Genomic DNA, 18,479 nt, shown 5'->3' with positions numbered 1-18,479 from the left:
ATAAGGGGACTGGGAACTTTTTCTCATGGTCATTGTCCATTTTTGTTGTATCTCCGAGAATAATCATTTGCCTGTGTCCCCCTCTTCTCCAGCACAGGAACAAAGGCGTGTGTGGGAATGGGTTCCACAGCCATGTCCCTTGCTTCTTCCCCCAAATTCTAGCAACTGCTGCTCCTGCAGAGGTCCTCTGCATATTCACATCTACGGAGAAACATCAGAAACTGTAGGGTTTCCTCTTCACCTTGCCAAACCCAGACAGCTCTATGACACCATGTCCTGGGTGAAGATGGTGGCTGCAGTCTTGGGGCACTCCAAAAATGTTGGTGGTGCTCAGGATGGCTGGGACCTGTGGGAACTTGCCATGCTGGTGAGTGAAAAAAGACAGGCTGGAAGTCACCTCCTTTCATCAGAGAATGCCTGCATTTGATGTTCTCTCCATGGCCCTGAAGAACAATGTTTGGGAAGGGAGATAACAATTGCTACCTCAGAGCTAGGCTGGACATAAAATACTGGTGAGCTGTGGAATGGAGATGTGATTATAAAGTGGTGGACCTCCAAGTTCAAAAGGTGATGATCATGATCAATACTGCAAAGTCCAACTGGCTGATGGTTATTAGTGGAATCCTTCAAGGATCAACACTATCTTTTTAACAGCCTGGATGATGCGACAGTTCACTCTCAGCTAGTTTGTGGACGATGCCAAGTTGGAAGGAGGAATCGGCCGATCAGTAGGGCAAGACTGCTATTGAGACTGACCTTGACAGGCCAAGTAATGTATCAGAAGAAACACCACCCACTTCAATGAAGTTTAGAGCAAAGTCCTGATCCTAATGTGGCATAACCTCACGGAACAGGAGTCTTGGGGCTGATTGGCTGGAAAGCAGCTTTGCAGAAAGAGGCCTGGAGTTACAGTGAGCAAGTGAACATGAGTCAGTAAAGTTCTGGGCTCTCTTAAAAATAACATCAGTAGCAGGTCAAGGAAGGTGATTCTTCCCCTCTGTTCAACACTTGTGAAACCCCTCCTGCAGTCCTGGGTCTAGTCTGGGACTCCCCAGGACATGGTAGACTTTGGTATACTGGAGCAAGTCTGGAGAGGTAGAGGCTGGAGCACAAGACATGGTGCTGAGACAACCGGATTTGTTCTGTCTCGAGAAGAGAAGGCTCAGGTGGGATCTTACTGTGACATTCAGCTACCTTTTGGTGGGGCATATAAAAGGCGGAACTGGGTTCTTCTTGCAGGTGCACAGAGGTAGGGTGAGAACCGATGGACACAACATGAGAAATTTATAAGATATTCAGAAAAGATTTTTCACGATGTAGTTAAATACTGGAACAGGGACCCTGAAAAGTTCTTGAATATCCTGTAGATTTTGGGAACTGAACTGGACAAGGCCTTGAGAAGCTGCTGCAGTTTGGGCCCACTTTGGGTAGGAATTGAACCAGAGATCTCCAGAGGTCTCTCAAACTCTGTAATTTATGCTCATCTAATGATTCTACAAATTATGATTTTAAAAACACCCTACAAGGAGGTTGTAGTCAGGTATTCCCATTTTCTACATTTCTAACACCCTCACAACTCCCACACAGATTGTCTGCCCATTTTTCTGTAGCACCACTTCCTTTTGCTTCCTTTAAACATCTCCTTGGTCTTTGCCTCTGTCCTGTATTGTTCTTCTCTGTCTAGAACCAACTTGAGACTTAATATCTAATATACTTTTAATTCCTCATGACTGAGTCAACCAATCTGGCAGCTGAAAAAAAAAAAAAACCAAACCACCCCACAATGAATTCTGTTCATATGGCCTTTGAGAAGAAAGCAATGGCCATTACTCCACCTAAAAACCTGGGATGAATGCTTAAGGTTTATTTGTTGTATGAGATTTCTTTTTGGACTGACAAGTGAAAGTTCTTAGGCTTTTGCTAACCCAGTGCTATCCAAAATCCATCTCATCTGCTGCAGCCACGCTAATTTGAAAACATGTGAAACATTTTACTTGGGCTGATCCTTTCCCCAGTGTAGAAGTAAAACAGCTAACACCTCATAGGCGGAGGTTTGCAGACTTCTCTAGTTAAGAGGTATCTGCAGTGTGACTTGATAGCTTCACCAAGCCAGCATGACCCAACTGTTGGAGGAATTAATTGTTTGTGAAAGGATGGACTGTCTAGACATTCCTTATCTGAAGTAATCCACTCTCTGTTGTCATTTACCATGTCCTGCTTATCTGACATGGCTTGTTGAAGAATAAGTCGTATAACCCAAAGGTGTATAAACTCTGTAACTGCCCCATTTGGGCAGAGTTCACATCAGCAGAGTCTGTCACTGCTGCTCTCTGTCTTGACCTGATCTCAGTTGTGTCCTGGTTATCTGTGACACCAGGCAAAGTGCAAGTTGCAGGTCTGGTAGAGACACTGTTCAGTGTTGCACTAAACTCTGGGGGAAATCTGGATTGTAGAGGCAGCACATGAAAGTGCCATGGTTTACAGTCGAAGGTATAGTTGCTCCCATCTCTCTACTGTAAGTTAGTATCAGCTGTAGGGTCATTCTGTTTTATTTTCTTAAGTCCATTTTCTCTTGGAGTTATGCTAGCCTTACACCTCTCTGTCCTCCTGCTAATATCAATGTGTTTCCCTTACTGCATTTTTGCCACTGTAACTTTTCTTGTCCTCCATGCTGGGAGGGTGAGGAAATATGCACAACTCAAAAAGGTCTCCCTCTGCAGGGAACTACAACAGACACTTGATTGTGCTGGTAGTCTGTGTCGTTTCAGAATTCTGGATGGGGTGACAGTCACCCCACTGTGGGTGTAGTTGGGTGTATGTCCCATGAGTATCACCCCCTTGCCTTGATCACAAGTTGAATAGCTGAGTGTAGTGAGACATGGTCAGCAGGACAATGTAAATAAGCCTTCGCAGAGGCCACCAATGAACAAGTGACAGAAGAACAATACCTAAAACTGCTCGAAAAGTATACCATGTTGTCTCTGGGGACTGACTGGATTGACAACTTGTGCTGATGTTTGTCTGTAAAAGCGCCACTAATAGAGATATGGGGGGAACACTTGTATGCAGACACTGTAGACACAGAGAACATGAGGTGGAAAGGCTCCATGTTGGTGCCAAGCTGTTAGTACCCCAAAAGCCAAAAGCAAGAAGTAAGAGCAGTTGTCACAACAGCATGGCCCTTCCAGAGTTCGTCGTTCCAGTGTGCCTTAGGCTGATGGATGCTGGGCATCTGTGATATGACTGCTGCACGCTCAGTGAGCCACAACACCAGCGGAAGATGTAACTGCAAGAAGTGGGAAATACCTATAAAGTTTGAATTACATATTGAAACTCCCCAGCTGGTGTCCGCATAGAAGAAACAGAAAACAACTTTGCAGTTAGTACAATGTGAATAAAGAAAGTTGCTTTCATAAGGGTTAAGATTACTAGGTCCTGATGGCCATTGATTAGCTTGCACCATACTAGTTCTTACCATGTTTTTTGTGTACTAAGTGTATACACCTGTGAAAACTTAAGCTATTTGTCACTAATGATGTGTAATGCAAGTTAAAGTATAATTGGATCTATATTGATGTGGTCTGAGCCCAGAGGGCGACTGAGCACCACGCAGCCACTTGCTCACTCCTTCTCCCTCAGGGATGGGGAAGAGAAAATACAACAAAAGTCTCAGGGATTGAGACAAGAACAGGGATGGATGATTCACCCATTATAGTCATGGGCAAAAGACATACGTGATTGCAGAAGAAAAAAAACCAAAACATCAATTTAATTTGAACATCACCACCAATTAATTTTCCAATCAGAGTAGGACAGTGAGAAATACAAACACATCTTAAAAACACCATCCCCCACCCCCTCCCTTCTTCCCAGGCCCAGCTTTGCTCCCAGTTACTCCTCCTCCTCCCCTGCAGTGGTTCAGGGGGGCAGGGGATGGGGGTTGGGGTCAGTTCATCACCTGTTGTCTCTGCCGCTCCTTCCTCCTCAGGGGAAGGACTCCTCCCATTCCTCCCTTGCTCTGGTGCGGGGTCTCTCTCTCGGCAGACAGTCCTCCATGAACTCCTCCCATGTCAGTCCCTCCCACAGACTGCAGCTCTTCCCAACTGCTCCAACGTGGGTCCCTCACACGTGTTGCGATCCTCGCAGCTGTGGACTACAACAGTTGGGGCTTCCCACAGAGTCCCGGCCTTCTCCAGGCACAGCCCCTGCTCCGGCATGGGGTCCTCCCTGGGCTGCAGGTGGCAGGTGGCATCTGCTCCCCCGGTGCCCTCCATGGGTGCAGGGCACAGCCTGCCCTCTCCCCACGGGCTGCAGCGGGGGCTCCGCTCCAGCACACCTCCCTCTGTTTATCCTCCTCCTCTTCCACTGACCCTGGTGTTTGCATAGGTGTCCTCCTCGCAACTCCAACTCCTCCTCCCAGGTTTCCCTTCTTAAATACGTTATCACAGAGGTGCAGTCACCGTCACTAATTGGCTTGGCCTTGGCCAGAGACGGGTCTGACTTGGAGCTGGGGGAGCTTCCAGAAGGGGCTGTAGCCCTTCCCTGCTACCAAAACCCCACCACAAACACACAAACCCAACACTGCATTGCATGCATTTGTCAGATGACGATAAGGCAAAGGGGTAGAACAGAGTGGGAGTAGCACAACTTTACCTCAATCAAGAGCTGAGTAACAGAGTGTAATGAGCCATGACAGACAGGACAGTGCAAATGAGCTGAGTGTGATGAGCACTGGTACAGACCATGGATTAAGAAGTGGCAGAACAATACCTGAACCTGCTGGAAGGATATATCACTACATCATGGATGGTTCCCACTCTTAAATCAGAACGTCTGCATTGCCAAACTTCCTATGCTGATGATTTATTACTAGCTCTAGGATCATCATCCAAGTAGAGAAAAATGTTACAGATAAACAGATGGGCTATAGCTCGGAGTTCCCCTCTTTCCTCCTGTACTAAATGGTTAATGGTAATTTTGTTTATTTCTTCTTTGTATGTGGTGAAGAATTTCAACCCAAGCTGTGAATTGCCTCCATCAGGAAGAGGGAAAACATTAACAGTCAAGTAGAGTTTTGACTCCTACAGAACTGAGATCTGCAGTAATGTCTGTTTGTCCTTTCCTCCTCTCTACAGCTACAAAACGGGCTGACTGAGATGAGTGAATCCTAATTTAAGAAAGGATCTGGGATACTCCTTCTCACGGACTTAGAAACTGACTTGGTTTACAAGGGTGTGTTTTCTCCACTGGCTTTAAATTTCTGCTTTAGGAGTCCATGTTAGTCACTTTACTCCTAGTAGTGAATAAACAAAGACACGTGGCGCCAAGGAGTGGTTTAATACTCTGGTTCCTGTCTGATGTTGGCACTTTGAACTTAGCTCCTGGTAGTAACCACAGTAGCTAGAGAGCTAGCTACTACTTAGTTCATATAGTAAGTGAGCTGGAGAGGGATCCCTTCAGTTGTCCTGCACGTGGGATTGGATAACGCCCTCCATAGGTGTAGGCTGGAAGCTGGCTGGCTGTGGAGCAGCTCTGCAGACAGACCTGTGGGCTCCTGGTGGATGTCACGCTGAACACGTCAGCGGTGTGTCTCTGACAGTGGCGGCTCACTGCATGCTGGGCTATGTTCGCCAGAGTTTAGGCAGCCGTTCAGGATAGGGGCGAATTTTTTGTTGCTTGGCACTTGTGAGACTGCATCTGGGGAACTATGTACAGTATAGCTCCAGTAAAAATCAACAAAGATGTCATCAAAATGGTTTGAGTCCAATGGAGAATGAGAAAATTGTTCAGAGAACTGGGGCTCATGACACATGAAGAGAAGCAGAGGGAGAAGACAAAGCTGAGAGGAGAGATCTAGCTGTAGTGTCCATTGAAGGGGATTTACGGAGAAGTCAGAGCCAGACTTCTCAGAAGTGCACAGTGAACGGACAAGAGGTATGGATCATGGCTTAAACAAGTACATTTCCACTGGACACAAGAAATAACTCTTCACAATGAAAATGGTGAAGCAGCAGGTGGTGCCCAGGGAAGTTGTGGAATCCTCATGCTTGGAGATATCCACACTTACCTAGAAAAGGTTATGAGCAAAATTGTCCAGCTGTGAAGTTAGCCTTACAAGGGATTCGACCTCCAGAGGTCCTTTCCAATCTCATTTTCTCTATGGTTTGATTATATACTTGCTGTTCTTCAAACTTTCACAAATGTTTTCCCAGAAGGTGTTTGGCAGATTTCAATACTTAATTGGTCCCTGAGGTTTGACTCAGTGAGGAAGTACAAGAATGTAATATGCTACCACTATTATAAAAAGGGATTGAAAGAGAGGAAATTTATTTGAGAAAAATCAAATGTCAAACTAAATGAAGGAGAAACATCAGACTCAGAATCCTTTTTTGAAGCATCCTGGATTGTTATGGATATACTGGTAACTATTTGTACCCTATCTTAGAGTTTGGGAGTGATTTTTCAAAGACAGGGGAAGATAAAAGGGGCAGTGGCTTGGAAAACTGAACTTTTAGTCTTCAGACTAAAGTAAAAGCTTTTAGTTGTTACTGAGGGAGTTTCTTGTTTTAAGGGACCGCTCTCAGCTTCCAGATAATACCTGGAATTAAAAATATGTTCTATATTGTATATGTTTTGTGAGAAGGGAGTTGTTTTGTTTTGGTATTTTTTGAGAAACAGCCATGAGATGATGCTAATAAAACCCTATGTTTTACTGGAAAAAGGGCACTAAAGGGGAAAGATTTGATGGAAATAGTGTAATAAGAAGGGTTGTAACATCCTACTTGTATCTACCCTTTTGTTGAGCTTTTTTTAAGGAGCGTTTTAAGAAGGAAAACTGAGTGGCAAGTTTGGTGTGAGCTATGAGCTAAGATGTGCTTGATTTCCCTGGAAACTCATTGTGTTGGTGTTTATTTCAGTCATTCAGAAATGTCTGAAACCAGATTCAGAGATCCAGACACAATAGATAAAACCTGGGAGATCTTAATGCAAAACGAGATGTATGTCTCTTTTTAGGGCAAGGAGGGCTGGTGTCTGGGAGAAGGAGGAGGAAGAATGCTGTTGAAACCCCATAGATGGGACCTGCAAGCCTGCAAGCCAAGAATGTGATTGAAGAGCATCAGCTGGAGTTTTCAGGTTCCACTTCACTTCCACAAGGTAGTGGCAACCACAGTGGTGACTGTTGTAGTAGTGTCGTACAGTAAGTAGTGCAGCAGACACAGTGCACTGGACAATGTGTGTCTGAGCTTGGGGTAGGATGTTGGAAGGTGAAGGGCTACTTGGAGACAGGTGCTCTGAAGAAGAAAGAATGACCATCAGCATCAGAGTTGATCCACTGGAGCTGTAGGGCTGAGGGTAAATGAAAAATAAACAGAAAATTTCCCCATACTTTTCCCCCTTCCCCCTCTTATATTCCTGCTTATGTAGCATCCGTTCATTTCCCTGTGCATTTTGCCTTCTCTCAGTGGTAACCAGCCATCTTTCTCTTTGTAGCATTGCTATATTTCTCCCTGGCCTTTCTTCTGTAAAGTTTCTCCCTCTCTCCGTCCTTTTCTTTTTCTCTCCTTTTAACTGCAGTTTCTCTTTTGCAATTCTAATGTATCCATCAACTAGTCCAACCTGCTGCAGTCAGTCTACAGTGTGATCGCATTCCTCTGCCGTACTGCTTTTGAATTAATTTCAACTAGTAGGTCTTTGGGCACTTAGTCAAAGTACTGACTGCGTGTATTTGGCTTTTTGCTATATTTGATGGAGGATGAATGTTGTCAGACTGTTCAGAGATTCATTTGTCCGAGGGTCTATAACAGTTTCTGTGTGTGCACCTCTCAGCTGTACTGAGAGGGAAGTATGAATCATTTTAACTGGACTGCTCGCCTTGCTCCTTCGGGCAGGCTGGGGTGGGAGTGAAACCACCTGGTGAAGAGAATGGATAAATGTTGGGCGGAGAGAGCAGAGGTGCCCTGAAGATGTGCAGGGTGGGGTTTGCTTGGGCTGGGTTTGATGCATTGATTCCTACTGTACAGCAACCCATCTCACCTCGATGAGTGGGTTCAGTTTTGGGCCCCTCACTCCAAAAAGGCCATTGAATGACTCGAGCGTGTCCAGAGAAGGGCAACGGAGCTGGTGCAGGGTCTGGAGCACAGGTCTGATGGGGAGCGGCTGAGGGAACTGGGGGTGTTTAGTCTGGAGAAGAGGAGGCTGAGGGGAGACCTCATAGCCCTCTCCAACTCCCTGAAAGGAGGGTGCAGAGAGGGGGGATGAGTCTCTTGAGCCAAGGAACAAGCGCCAGGACAAGAGGGAATGGCCTCAAGCTGCGCCAGGGCAGGGTCAGACTGGCTCTTAGGAAGGATTTCTTTGCAGAAGGGGTTGTTGGGTGTTGGAATGGGCTGCCCAGGGCAGGGGGGGAGTCCCCATCCCTGGAGGGGTTGAAGAGTCGGGTTGACCCAGCGCTGAGGGATCTGGTGGAGTTGGGAACGGTCAGGGTGAGGTTCATGGTTGGACTGGAGGATCTTCAAGGTCTTTTCCGACTGCGATGATTCTGTGATTCTGTGAGGAAGGACCTGATGTTACAAATGGAGCTTGAGTCTCCATTTATGTGAATAAGATTGTTGATACGTGGTTACTGTGGCTGTTCCAGTCTTTTACAAGGGGTTCATTACTGGTATTGTCCTTTAATGTTAGCAAAGCCAAATTGACTTGTACTCTGTTGTTTTCCAGCAGTTCTCAAAATGGGCCCTTTTTTCTTTTTCTGCTAGCAATGAAGCCTCAATGAACCACACAACTGTAGTGGAATTTGTGCTCTTGGGGCTGACTGACAGCCGCCATTTGGAGATCATCCTCTTTCTGTTTCTTGTGATTGCCTACTTCTTGATCCTGCTTGGAAATATTACCGTCATCAGCATCACTTCTGTGAATCATTTCCTTCAGACCCCGATGTACTACTTTCTCAGAAATTTTGCCCTTTTGGAAATCACTTTCACCTCCACATTCATTCCCAGCACCCTCTACAGCCTTCTGACAGAGAGGAAGATGATTTCCGTGCCGGGCTGTTTCCTTCAGATGCTGCTTTTCTTTTACTTGGGTACCTGCACATTTTTCCATGTGGCAACAATGTCCTTTGATCGGTATGTTGCCATTTGCCGCCCTTTGCATTACACAACAATTATGAACAACAGATTTTGCCGACAGCTGGTCCTGGCTTGCTGGACAGTGAGTTTCCTCCTGATGTTTCCTCCCACATTTATGATTGTCCAGTTGCCATTCTGTGGTCCCAATGTCATGAACCACTTTTACTGTGATACTTCCCTGTTGTTGCAGTTGTCCTGCACAGACACAGGCTTCATCGAAGGACTGATGCTTATCATACTAATTATCATCATACCTGGTACCTTAATGATAACTGCTGTTTCTTATGGCTGCATTATTATCACCATCTTGCATATACCATCTTCCACAGGTAGGAAGAAGGCATTTTCCACTTGCTCTGCTCACCTCATGGTGGTGATGATATTTTACAGCACATGTATTTACAGGTATATCCGCCCAGCACAGCGAGGTGGGCGGGACTCTGACAAAGTTCTTTCTTTCTTTTTCTCTGTGGTGACTCAGATGCTTAACCCATACATCTACTCACTCAGGAACAATCAAGTCAAACAGGCCTTAAAGGAGAGCATGCTGAAGGCATTTTGTAGCTCCCTAAGGCAGCTGTGAATGCTGGAGTAACCCATCCAAGTGACTGAATTGTTTCCCAGATGCAACATCATCATTGTGTAACTGAATTAAAGATGCTGATTTCAAAGGGTTTATGCTTTTTATATGTTATGTCATTCCTTCTTCTGTTAGCAACCAAAATATGCCAACACAGAAAGGATCTTCTAGTCCTCCGGTACCTAGACTCAGCTTTGCCTGTGTATTTTTCCCCCTTGCTGTGGTGGGTTAGCCTTGGCTAAAAACCAACCAACCAAATTCCCACTCAGCTGCTCACTCACCCCTTCCCCCCCATAGTGGGACAGAGCAGAGGCAGAAACCAGGAAAAACAGAAACAAGAAATCTTGTCAGTTGAGCTAAAGACAGAGAGATGGTTTACCAATTGTTGCTGGGAGTTAAACAGGTTGGATTTGGGAAAATTAATTTAATTTATTGCAAATTAAAATAGTTCTAGTTTGTGAGAAACAAAGTCAAACACTAAACCAACACTTTTACTTCCCCCTTTTCCGTGTTCAATTTTATTCATTCATTCCGAACTCCTCTACTGCTGCCTCAGGCAGTGCAGGGCGGGTGGGGAGGGTTATGGTCAATACACAGTGATTTCCCTCTGCTTCTCCTTTCCTCTCACACTTTTCATCTGCTCTGGCGTGGGTTCTCCACAGGTTGCAGTAGATATCTGCTCCACCACGAATCATTTCCTCCTCCTTCTCTGATCTTGATGTTCCCTCTGTTGTTTCTCACTTTTTTTTTGTTCCCTCCTTCTCTAGCTAGCTGGCAGTTTCTGCCCTTTCTTAAAGGTGTTTTCCCAGAGGTGCCACCAGCTTCACTCATGGGCTCAGCTTTGGCCTGTGATGGGTCCATTTTGGAGCTGGCTGGAAGTGGCTGTGTCTGGCACGGAGCAGCCCCTTGTCTGTTCTCACAGAGGCCACACCTGCAGGCCTTGTTACCGAAATCTTGCCATGTACACCTGTGATGGGTTAACCTTGTCCGGCTGCCAGATGCCTACCAAGCAGCTCTCTCACTGCCCCTCCTCAACAGGACAGGAGGACAAAATAAGACGATAAAGCTCATGGATTGAGTTAAAGACAGGGAGATCACTTACCAGTCACTGTCACAGGTAATGACTGAACAGGGAAAAGAAATTGTACAGTCTCTGGAAGCAAGGTCAGGCTTCACAGGAAGATTACAGAGCTATGATTCATATATGCAGGGAGAACACACAAGAGGCCAAATCTCAATTAGAGTTGAAACTGGCCAGTGTCGTATCTGACAAGAAGAGCTGTAAGTACATCAATAGCAAAAGGAGGTCTAAAGAAAATATTGGACTGATACTTGTTGAATACTGTCACTTGACAATAGGGATGAAGGTAAAGCAGAGGCATAGAATCCTTTAAGCTGGAAAAGACCCTTAAAATCATCAAGTCCAACCATAATACACTGCCAAGTCCACCACTAAACCATGTCCCTAAGTGCCATGTCTACACATCTTTTAAATGCCTACAGGGATGGTGACTCAACCACTTCCCTGGGCAGCCTGTTCCAATGCTTTGACAACCCTGTTGGTGAAGAAATTTTTCCTAATATCCAATCTAACCTCCACTGATGCAACTTGAGGCCATTTCCTTTTCTCCTATCACTTGTTACTTGGGAAAAGAGACCAACACCCAACTGGGTACAACCTCCTTTCCGGTAGTTGTAGAGAGCAATAAGGTCTCCCCTCAGCCTCCTTTTCTCCACACTGAGCAACTCCAGTTCCCTCAGCTGCTCCTCCTAAGACTTGTTCTCTAGACCCTTCATCATCGTCGTTGTCCTTCTTTGGACACGCTCCAGCACCTCAGTGTCTTCCTTGTAGGAAGGGCACAAAACTGAACACAGTATTCAAGGTATAGCCTCACCCGTGCTGAGTACAAAGGGATTATCACTTCCTTTGTGCTGCAGGCCACACTATTTCTGATGCAAGCTAGGGTGCTATTTGCCTTCTTGGCCACCTGGGCACGCTGCTGGCTCACATTCAGCCAGTTGTCGACCAACACCCCCAGGTCCTTTTACACCAGGCAGTTTTCACAGAATCATCTAGGTTGGAAAGGACCTTGAAGATCATCTAGTCCAACCGTTAACCTGGCACTGACAGTTCCCAACTACACCATATCCCTAAGCGCTATGTCAACCCGCCTCTTGAACACCCCCAGGGATGGGGACTCCACCACCTCCCTGGGCAGCCCATTCCAACGCCCAACCCCTTCGGGAAAGAAATACTTCCTAAGAGCCAGTCTGACCCTGCCCTGGCACAGCTTGAGGCCATTCCCTCTTGTCCTGGTGCTTGTTCCTTGGCTCAAGAGACTCATCCCCCCTCTCTGCACCCTCCTGTCAGGGAGTTGTAGAGGGCCATGAGGTCTCCCTTCAGCCTCCTCTTCTCCAGACTAAACCCCCCCAGTTCCCTCAGCCGCTCCCCATCAGACCTGTGCTCCAGACCCTGCACCAGCTCCGTTGCCCTTCTCTGGACACGCTCGAGTCATTCAATGGCCTTTTTGGAGTGAGGGGCCCAAAACTGAACCCACTCATCGAGGTGTAGCCTCACCAGTGCCAAGCACAGGGGTAAGATCCCTTCCCTGTCCCTGCTGGCCACGCTATTGCTGATACAAGCCAGGATGCCATTGGCCTTCTTGGCCACCTGGGCACACTGCTGGCTCATGTTCAGGCGGCTGTCAATCAACACCCCCAGGTCCCTCTCTGACTGGCAGGTGTCCAGCCACTCCGCCCCAAGCCTGTAGAGTTGCATGGGGTTGTTGTGACCCAAGTGCAGGACCCGGCACTGAGCCTTGTTCAATCTCTGTCTGTTCCCAGAGCTCTTCGAGGAAACCTGCAAGGTCATGAAGTGTTGAGACCCTCTTATTTTTAGAAAAAGAGCATAACCTCAATCATTAAAAGATCAAAATAATCAAAACTGCTATGTTAGGTTTGCCCAGTTTCACCCCCTGGCAAGAGACCCTGCAAAGGAAGTGCCCTGCCCTCTCTATGTCGTTAACTTTGACTAACTTCATTGCTTGTTCCTTGTCTAGGGTCTAATGAAGAAACTAACTATATGTGGCCAGTTTGGTTTATTGGAACCTTCATAACGAATTTTTCCAGCTACCAACACCTGCAGCCAAATTGCCTTCAGGCAAATTACCTGATGATCCTTTAATTCCGATATAGTTTTTGCCCTAGTAATGTTGGTTAGTAGATTAAGAAACTGAATTGTGGAAAAGAGCTTTTTTTTGGGGTACCACAGAAAACAAGGAACAGCACTTGGGCCATGCAAGTGTAAGGCCCAATGTCTGCTCCTAACCCACCACTAGGAAGGAGTTTTGGGGGTGATCACAGCAGTATGATATCACAGTGCTGTAACGTATATACAAGTTGGCACAGTGTGTGGCTTGTATGGGTTTTTAATGTTTTTGTGGTTTTCTACCTTTCTGGATCTTTAAATACAGTTGGGTTAGAAGACAGATTTATGGTTGCCCCAACAAGACACCGATCCCTTTGAACTGGTAACATACAACTTTCTGCTTTAAAGCCTGTTTATTGTCTTTACATTTCCTGTTCAATGGACTTGGTCATGCTTAGTCACTTCTGATATCTCTTATTTTTCTTTGAATATAACTTCTTATTGCAGAGGACAAATGTCAGCACTTGCATCTAGTTTTCAGTTACAATAGCAACTTTATTTGTATTTGGATCAGCAGCACTTTTGGACTTTATGTATTTAGATCAGCAGTAAATTTATTTTCAACAAACTTTATTATTACATTCCTGTCATAACAAGAGGTGATGAAACAGGAGCCAGACTGCTAGGAAATACTTTCTTTAAAAACTACAGTTTGCAGTTCATGGTACAGAAAACCAAAGAAAATAATCCAAAGTAATAACTAAACTAAAACATAGACAGTGACTTGAGTCAGTGCTTGTGACATCGCTTGTGGCTAAGTGACAGGGCAGGAGCAGGCCCATGGCTTGTGCAGGTGCTTGTGAGGTCGGTGGAGCCTGAGCAGCTGATAGAGCAGGAGATGGCACATGGCTGGTGCCTGTGCTTGTGATGACTGGTAGCACAGGCTGCACAAGTGGTGGAGTTAGCTCCTGCTGGTGTTCCTGCTCACTCCTATCATGTTTCCAGTCCTTCAAGAGGTTTGGTGTTGAAGCACTTGGAATAAGGAAACAGACAGTCTTCTTATCAGAGCGATTAATGAGAAGAAGGGGGAGTCTTGGGAGAAAGGGGGATGAAAAGGCTTTAACATGGTCATTTAAGGTTATAACAAACATATAAAAAAGATTCTAATCTCTGAACTTTTACTTCCCTGTATAAGGTTCAGCTCTGGGTCAAGTGCTTCTTTAAGCAGACATTTTCCCTCTGTTCCATCCAGTAACGTCTGGGTATTCTTAGCCTGTCCTTAATGCTGTAGATGAAATGGTTGAACAGGAGATAAAAACCAAAGCTGTAAACAGAGACTGCTTTGCTGAGGTGCTCTTCTGCTGTGGGCGGGTTTAGGTCACATGAAGAGGTAGCTATCACAGGATATGGAGATCACAGTGAGCTAAGAAGTGCAGATGCAGAAGGTGTTTTGCCTTTCCTGAAGCTGAATATGTTACAGTAATGATGATGTTAATGTAAACCACAAAAGTGAGGGTGAGTGTATCCAGAAGAATAAAAACCACATGTGTCAAGAAACTCAGGTAGTTCAGGAGCTCTGTGTCCCTGCAGGGAAGTCTGAATAATAGCAAGTTCTCATCATTGGTTAATGGCTAGAAAAAGTTTATGGCATTTGGGCTGCAGCAGGACATCTGGAAAAGTACAGTCCCTGGGCCAAAGGTAAGGAGGAAGTGCCCTGGCCAAGACAAGATAAGCAGAGCGCATGCTTCCGTGTTTGTTGGGCTTATGTGGTGTGGTGGCCTACAGATGGTCACATATCTGTTTTTCTGAAGATATATGTATCATTTTGGATAGCCAGCATTGGTGCCTGTTAAATTCTCTCAAGCAATATAGGTCTACTTTCCACCCAGCTCTCCAAGTATGAGACATTTTAGCCCTCGGTGATCAATTCAACCAATTATTTGCCTTGATTTCTTTCTAGTCCTCTCCTTATTGCAGCAATATTTGAGGTGCCCTCCTTAGTGGTTATTAGGCAAAAGTGAGATATTAACCTCTATGTTTCTTATTTTGTATACTAATTGTCATAAAATTTGTATCAGAGAAGGAACATAATCAGTGTAGAGGTAGTCAGTAAAGCTGACATTTTATTTTTATATATATGTCTTTTTAATTTGGATCTACAAGATGCAGAGTTTTAACTGAAACCAAATTTTCTCTTAATTCTGCGAGTTATGGTGTCTCATATATTGAGTGAATAGAGACATTCCTTGTGTCCCTGTGACTTGGCTTGTTTCTACCTTCTTTGAATACTTAGAGTTATTTAGAGTTATTTATCTTTCTTCTTGTCCTTCATCTCTCCTGCTTCTCTCTATTTCTTGTAAGGACCCATCTGCTCTCCTGGAGTTTTAAAAAGATATGACCAGCCTTTCTATAATGCAGAATAATTAACTGTTACATGCCTTGAGAACAGTTTATAGACAATGTGAAATGCCAGATTTCTAAATTGCTGATCTGTGTAGGCAGCTATCCCCTGGTGAGGATGTCTCTTCATCCCAGCAGTGGTGTATAGCATATGAACATCAACTTTGTTGCCTGCTCTTTTTGGCACTTGAAAAGGGGAGCAAGGAGTATGACTACAAGTCTCAGTGTGGAGATAAGGTGCTGATGGGTCACTTCTTGCATATTTTTGTCAGTCCCTCTTCTTAGATTGCATTTGAATAGTATTTTCAGTTCTGAGGTACTTTTATACCACTAGCACTACATGTGCAAATAATCAGTCTTTTGTGTCCTTTGTCTTTTAAAAAACATACCATTGTTTATCCATGGACATTGAAAACAGCTGGTATAATGAGTTTCTCACTGAAAGAAGTTACTGAAGACTGGGTTTGGAATTTTGTATTTTAATAACGCTAAACTTTACCACTTGATTGTTTCTAGGTAAAAAAAGTCTTCAAGGACTCTCATATGAATATATTTTTTAATAGCAGAATCATTTATACTACTAAACAGTTCTAATTTAATTGAACAGATCTAATATTTTACTATGTCTTTGGCATGTACAAAGTATCCTGTGTGAAACATGCACAATATCTGAGTTTAAACATTTATTTATTCACTGGAAGGAATTTACTATAAGAATGGAACATGTGGAGAGAAATCACGCACACAAGAATACTGCTTCTTGCAAACTTCCTTACAGAGCCTGTCTGAGATGAGCTGCAGTTTATGTACAAAGTCAGGAATGTCGAGAGCTTGAGGATGCCCTTATTGTTCACTCAATTTACAGTTCACTCTGAAAGCTTTTGTACTACTTAGGATGTGGGAGACAGTGTCCTTCAGAGCATCCCTGACCTGCTGGTTTCTCAAGGTGTAGATGAAAGGATTAAGCAAATGAGAGAAAACAGCCGTCTGCAGGGTGACTGCCTTCTTGAGGGAGAAGGAAAACTCTTTGTTTGGCACTATGTACATGAAGATGGCACTGCCATAGAATATGGAAGCCACGGTGATGTGGGAGGCACAAGTGGAGAAGGCCTTCTTCCAGCCAGAGGATGAAGGGATATGGAGAATAGTGATGATGATGTACAGATATGATAGAATGGTACATAGCAGAGAGCACAGGAGCACCACAGTAGACAATACAAACTTCAGCACTTCCAGGAGATGGGTATCTCCACAAGAGAACTTGATCAATGGCTCAATATCACAAAAAACGTGATCAATAACATTTGGCCCACAGAAGGGGAGCCAGGAGATAATGATCATGGGAGAGAGGACAGAGAAGAAGCCCCCAGCCCAAGATGCCAACCCTAGTTGGAAGGACATCTGGGTGCTCATGATGGTGGAGTATCTGAGTGGGATGCAGATGGCGACATAGCGATCAAGTGACATGACAGCCAAGAGAATGACTTCGGTAGTGCCAAAAAAAAAAAGTAGAAATAACATTGTGAGATGCATGCAGGCACAGAGACAGTCTTTTCCAAAGAGATGAAATCTTGCATCATTTTTGGGACAATGGCTGTTGTCACCATGATATCCAGGAAAGAGAGATTACAAAGGAAGATATACATGGGGCTGTGGAGTCGACGATCAGCCAGTGTGACTGAGATGATGGTCACATTCCCAGAGACTGTCAATACATAGATTATGAGAAACACGATGAAGAAGAGGACATCCAGTTCCCAGACCATGGGAAAACCCAGAAGTATGAACTCAGTCACCACGGAGCTCTGGTTAAACATCAGCTTGGCAGATGTCTGTGACTTCAGCCTGGCAGGAGGGTCTTAATAATCAAACAGAAAAATGTATTTCAATGCAAATTCTTATTCCTGGTAGGTATCATTAATTGAACTCTGGGAGGGGGGGCTTCTAACACAGAATGTCTCCTAAATGTAGATTTTATTGACAGGATGATTTGCACTGTCTCATTAATACAGGGTAGAAGCTTGTACCTGGAATCTAAAAACTGTCATAACTTAGTGTGGAAGGAACTTTTGGAGGTCTTGTCCTGCTTGTTGCTGTGATTAGGGATAACTTCAAAATTAGATCACATTATTTAGGGTCTTGCCTACTAAATTTGTGACCATGTCAAAGGATGGAGATCCCACAACTTCTGTGGGTTCCTGGTCCAGTCTTAACAATGCTCAGAGGAATTTATTTTCCTCCTATCCAGTTAGAGTTTCCCATGCTGCAATTTTGTCAGATTGCCTCGCTGTCTCTCTCCTTATATACTCAGTCTTTCAGCACCATAACTTTCTGGTGGTTTCTTCTGATGTTCCTCCAATTTCCTCCACATTAATCTTGTATTGGGCAGCATGAGGGCAAATCAAACATTGTTTTCCCATTTCTGTCCTCACTACTGTCAGTTAGAGGGGAACAACAATTTCCATTTACCCACTAGATACACTCTTGCTAATGCAGCCTGGTGGGCTGCCAGCCTTCATCAATGCAAGAGCACAGTGCTGACTCTTGATCAACTTACTGTCTACTAGGACTCCCACATCATTTTCTGGACAGCTATTCCTTAGTCAGCCAGTCTACTGTTACTCATCCATTTTTTCAGTACATAAACTACCCAAATCCAGTTTGCATACACAAATCTCCCCCAGAATGCTTTACCATCTCCATTACTGTGTACGCAGTGCCTGACAAATGCTGCTTGAATGGACACTGGAGCAGGCAAGTAAAATACCAAGAAAGAACAGAGTTCCAGGAGTGCAAATAATAGAGGTTTACAATCTTTATGGTAACCTTAATGGTTATCGTCTGAATTAAGAAATGATCATTGTGCTGCCACTGCCTTTCCTGTAGCTGTTTAGGTAGACTCACATTTGTGATAATAAGCATACATGATGACAGAGAAACAACTGCCAGAATCAACTGTATGTGAAAAATGTACAGTTCTGAGAAACAACTCTGTGTTCATACAGAGAAACATCACGTGAGAAGACATTCTTCACATCCAATGTAGTTTCCTCTGCCTCTCTTTACAGTAAATACAGACTACACAAATTGTAAGCCTACAAATTAGTGTCCTAGAAGTGGTTTACATAATGTATTTTTGTTGACCAGGCAAAGATAAATTACACCCTGGTCTCTACTGCCTCTATCTGAATATTTTAAGATTTGGGAGTGATGAGTGTATGTCAGG

The 18,479-nt window shown here is 44.6% G+C and overlaps 2 protein-coding genes across 2 annotated transcripts; one reads left to right on the top strand and one right to left on the bottom strand.

Annotated features, from left to right (window-relative positions):
- The first annotated feature begins 8,766 nt into the window (after positions 1-8,766).
- On the top strand, positions 8,767-10,769 carry LOC141953259 (olfactory receptor 6E1-like). The gene is made up of 3 exons (XM_074891729.1): positions 8,767-9,553; positions 10,003-10,108; positions 10,628-10,769. The coding sequence occupies exons 1-3, from the start codon at positions 8,767-8,769 to the stop codon at positions 10,767-10,769; spliced, it is 1,035 nt and encodes a 344-aa protein (XP_074747830.1).
- Positions 10,770-16,061: 5,292 nt separating this feature from the next.
- LOC141953401 (olfactory receptor 6M1-like) lies at positions 16,062-17,070 on the bottom strand. Its single transcript, XM_074891940.1, is given in 2 exon segments — positions 16,062-16,759; positions 16,762-17,070. Coding segments are annotated over 2 exon segments (972 nt in total). The 3' UTR covers positions 16,062-16,096.
- Between the last annotated feature and the right edge of the window lie 1,409 nt (positions 17,071-18,479).

Source organism: Strix uralensis, chromosome 22 (assembly GCF_047716275.1).
Source record: "Strix uralensis isolate ZFMK-TIS-50842 chromosome 22, bStrUra1, whole genome shotgun sequence".
NCBI classification, from domain to species: Eukaryota; Metazoa; Chordata; class Aves; order Strigiformes; family Strigidae; genus Strix; species Strix uralensis.
The sequence above is the reverse complement of the archived record's forward strand: the minus strand, read 5'-3'. Positions and strand labels throughout refer to the sequence as shown.

Bases quoted from the DNA above. Each gene is read 5' to 3' on its own strand.
- LOC141953259 (XM_074891729.1), top strand. From the start codon at position 8,767: ATGAACCACACAACTGTAGTGGAATTTGTGCTCTTGGGGCTGACTGAC. The intron at 9,554-10,002 runs GTGGGCGGGACT...TCCCCCCCATAG, and splicing joins TATCCGCCCAGCACAGCGAG to TGGGACAGAGCAGAGGCAGA. The intron at 10,109-10,627 runs GTTGGATTTGGG...CTGTTCTCACAG, and splicing joins TGTTGCTGGGAGTTAAACAG to AGGCCACACCTGCAGGCCTT.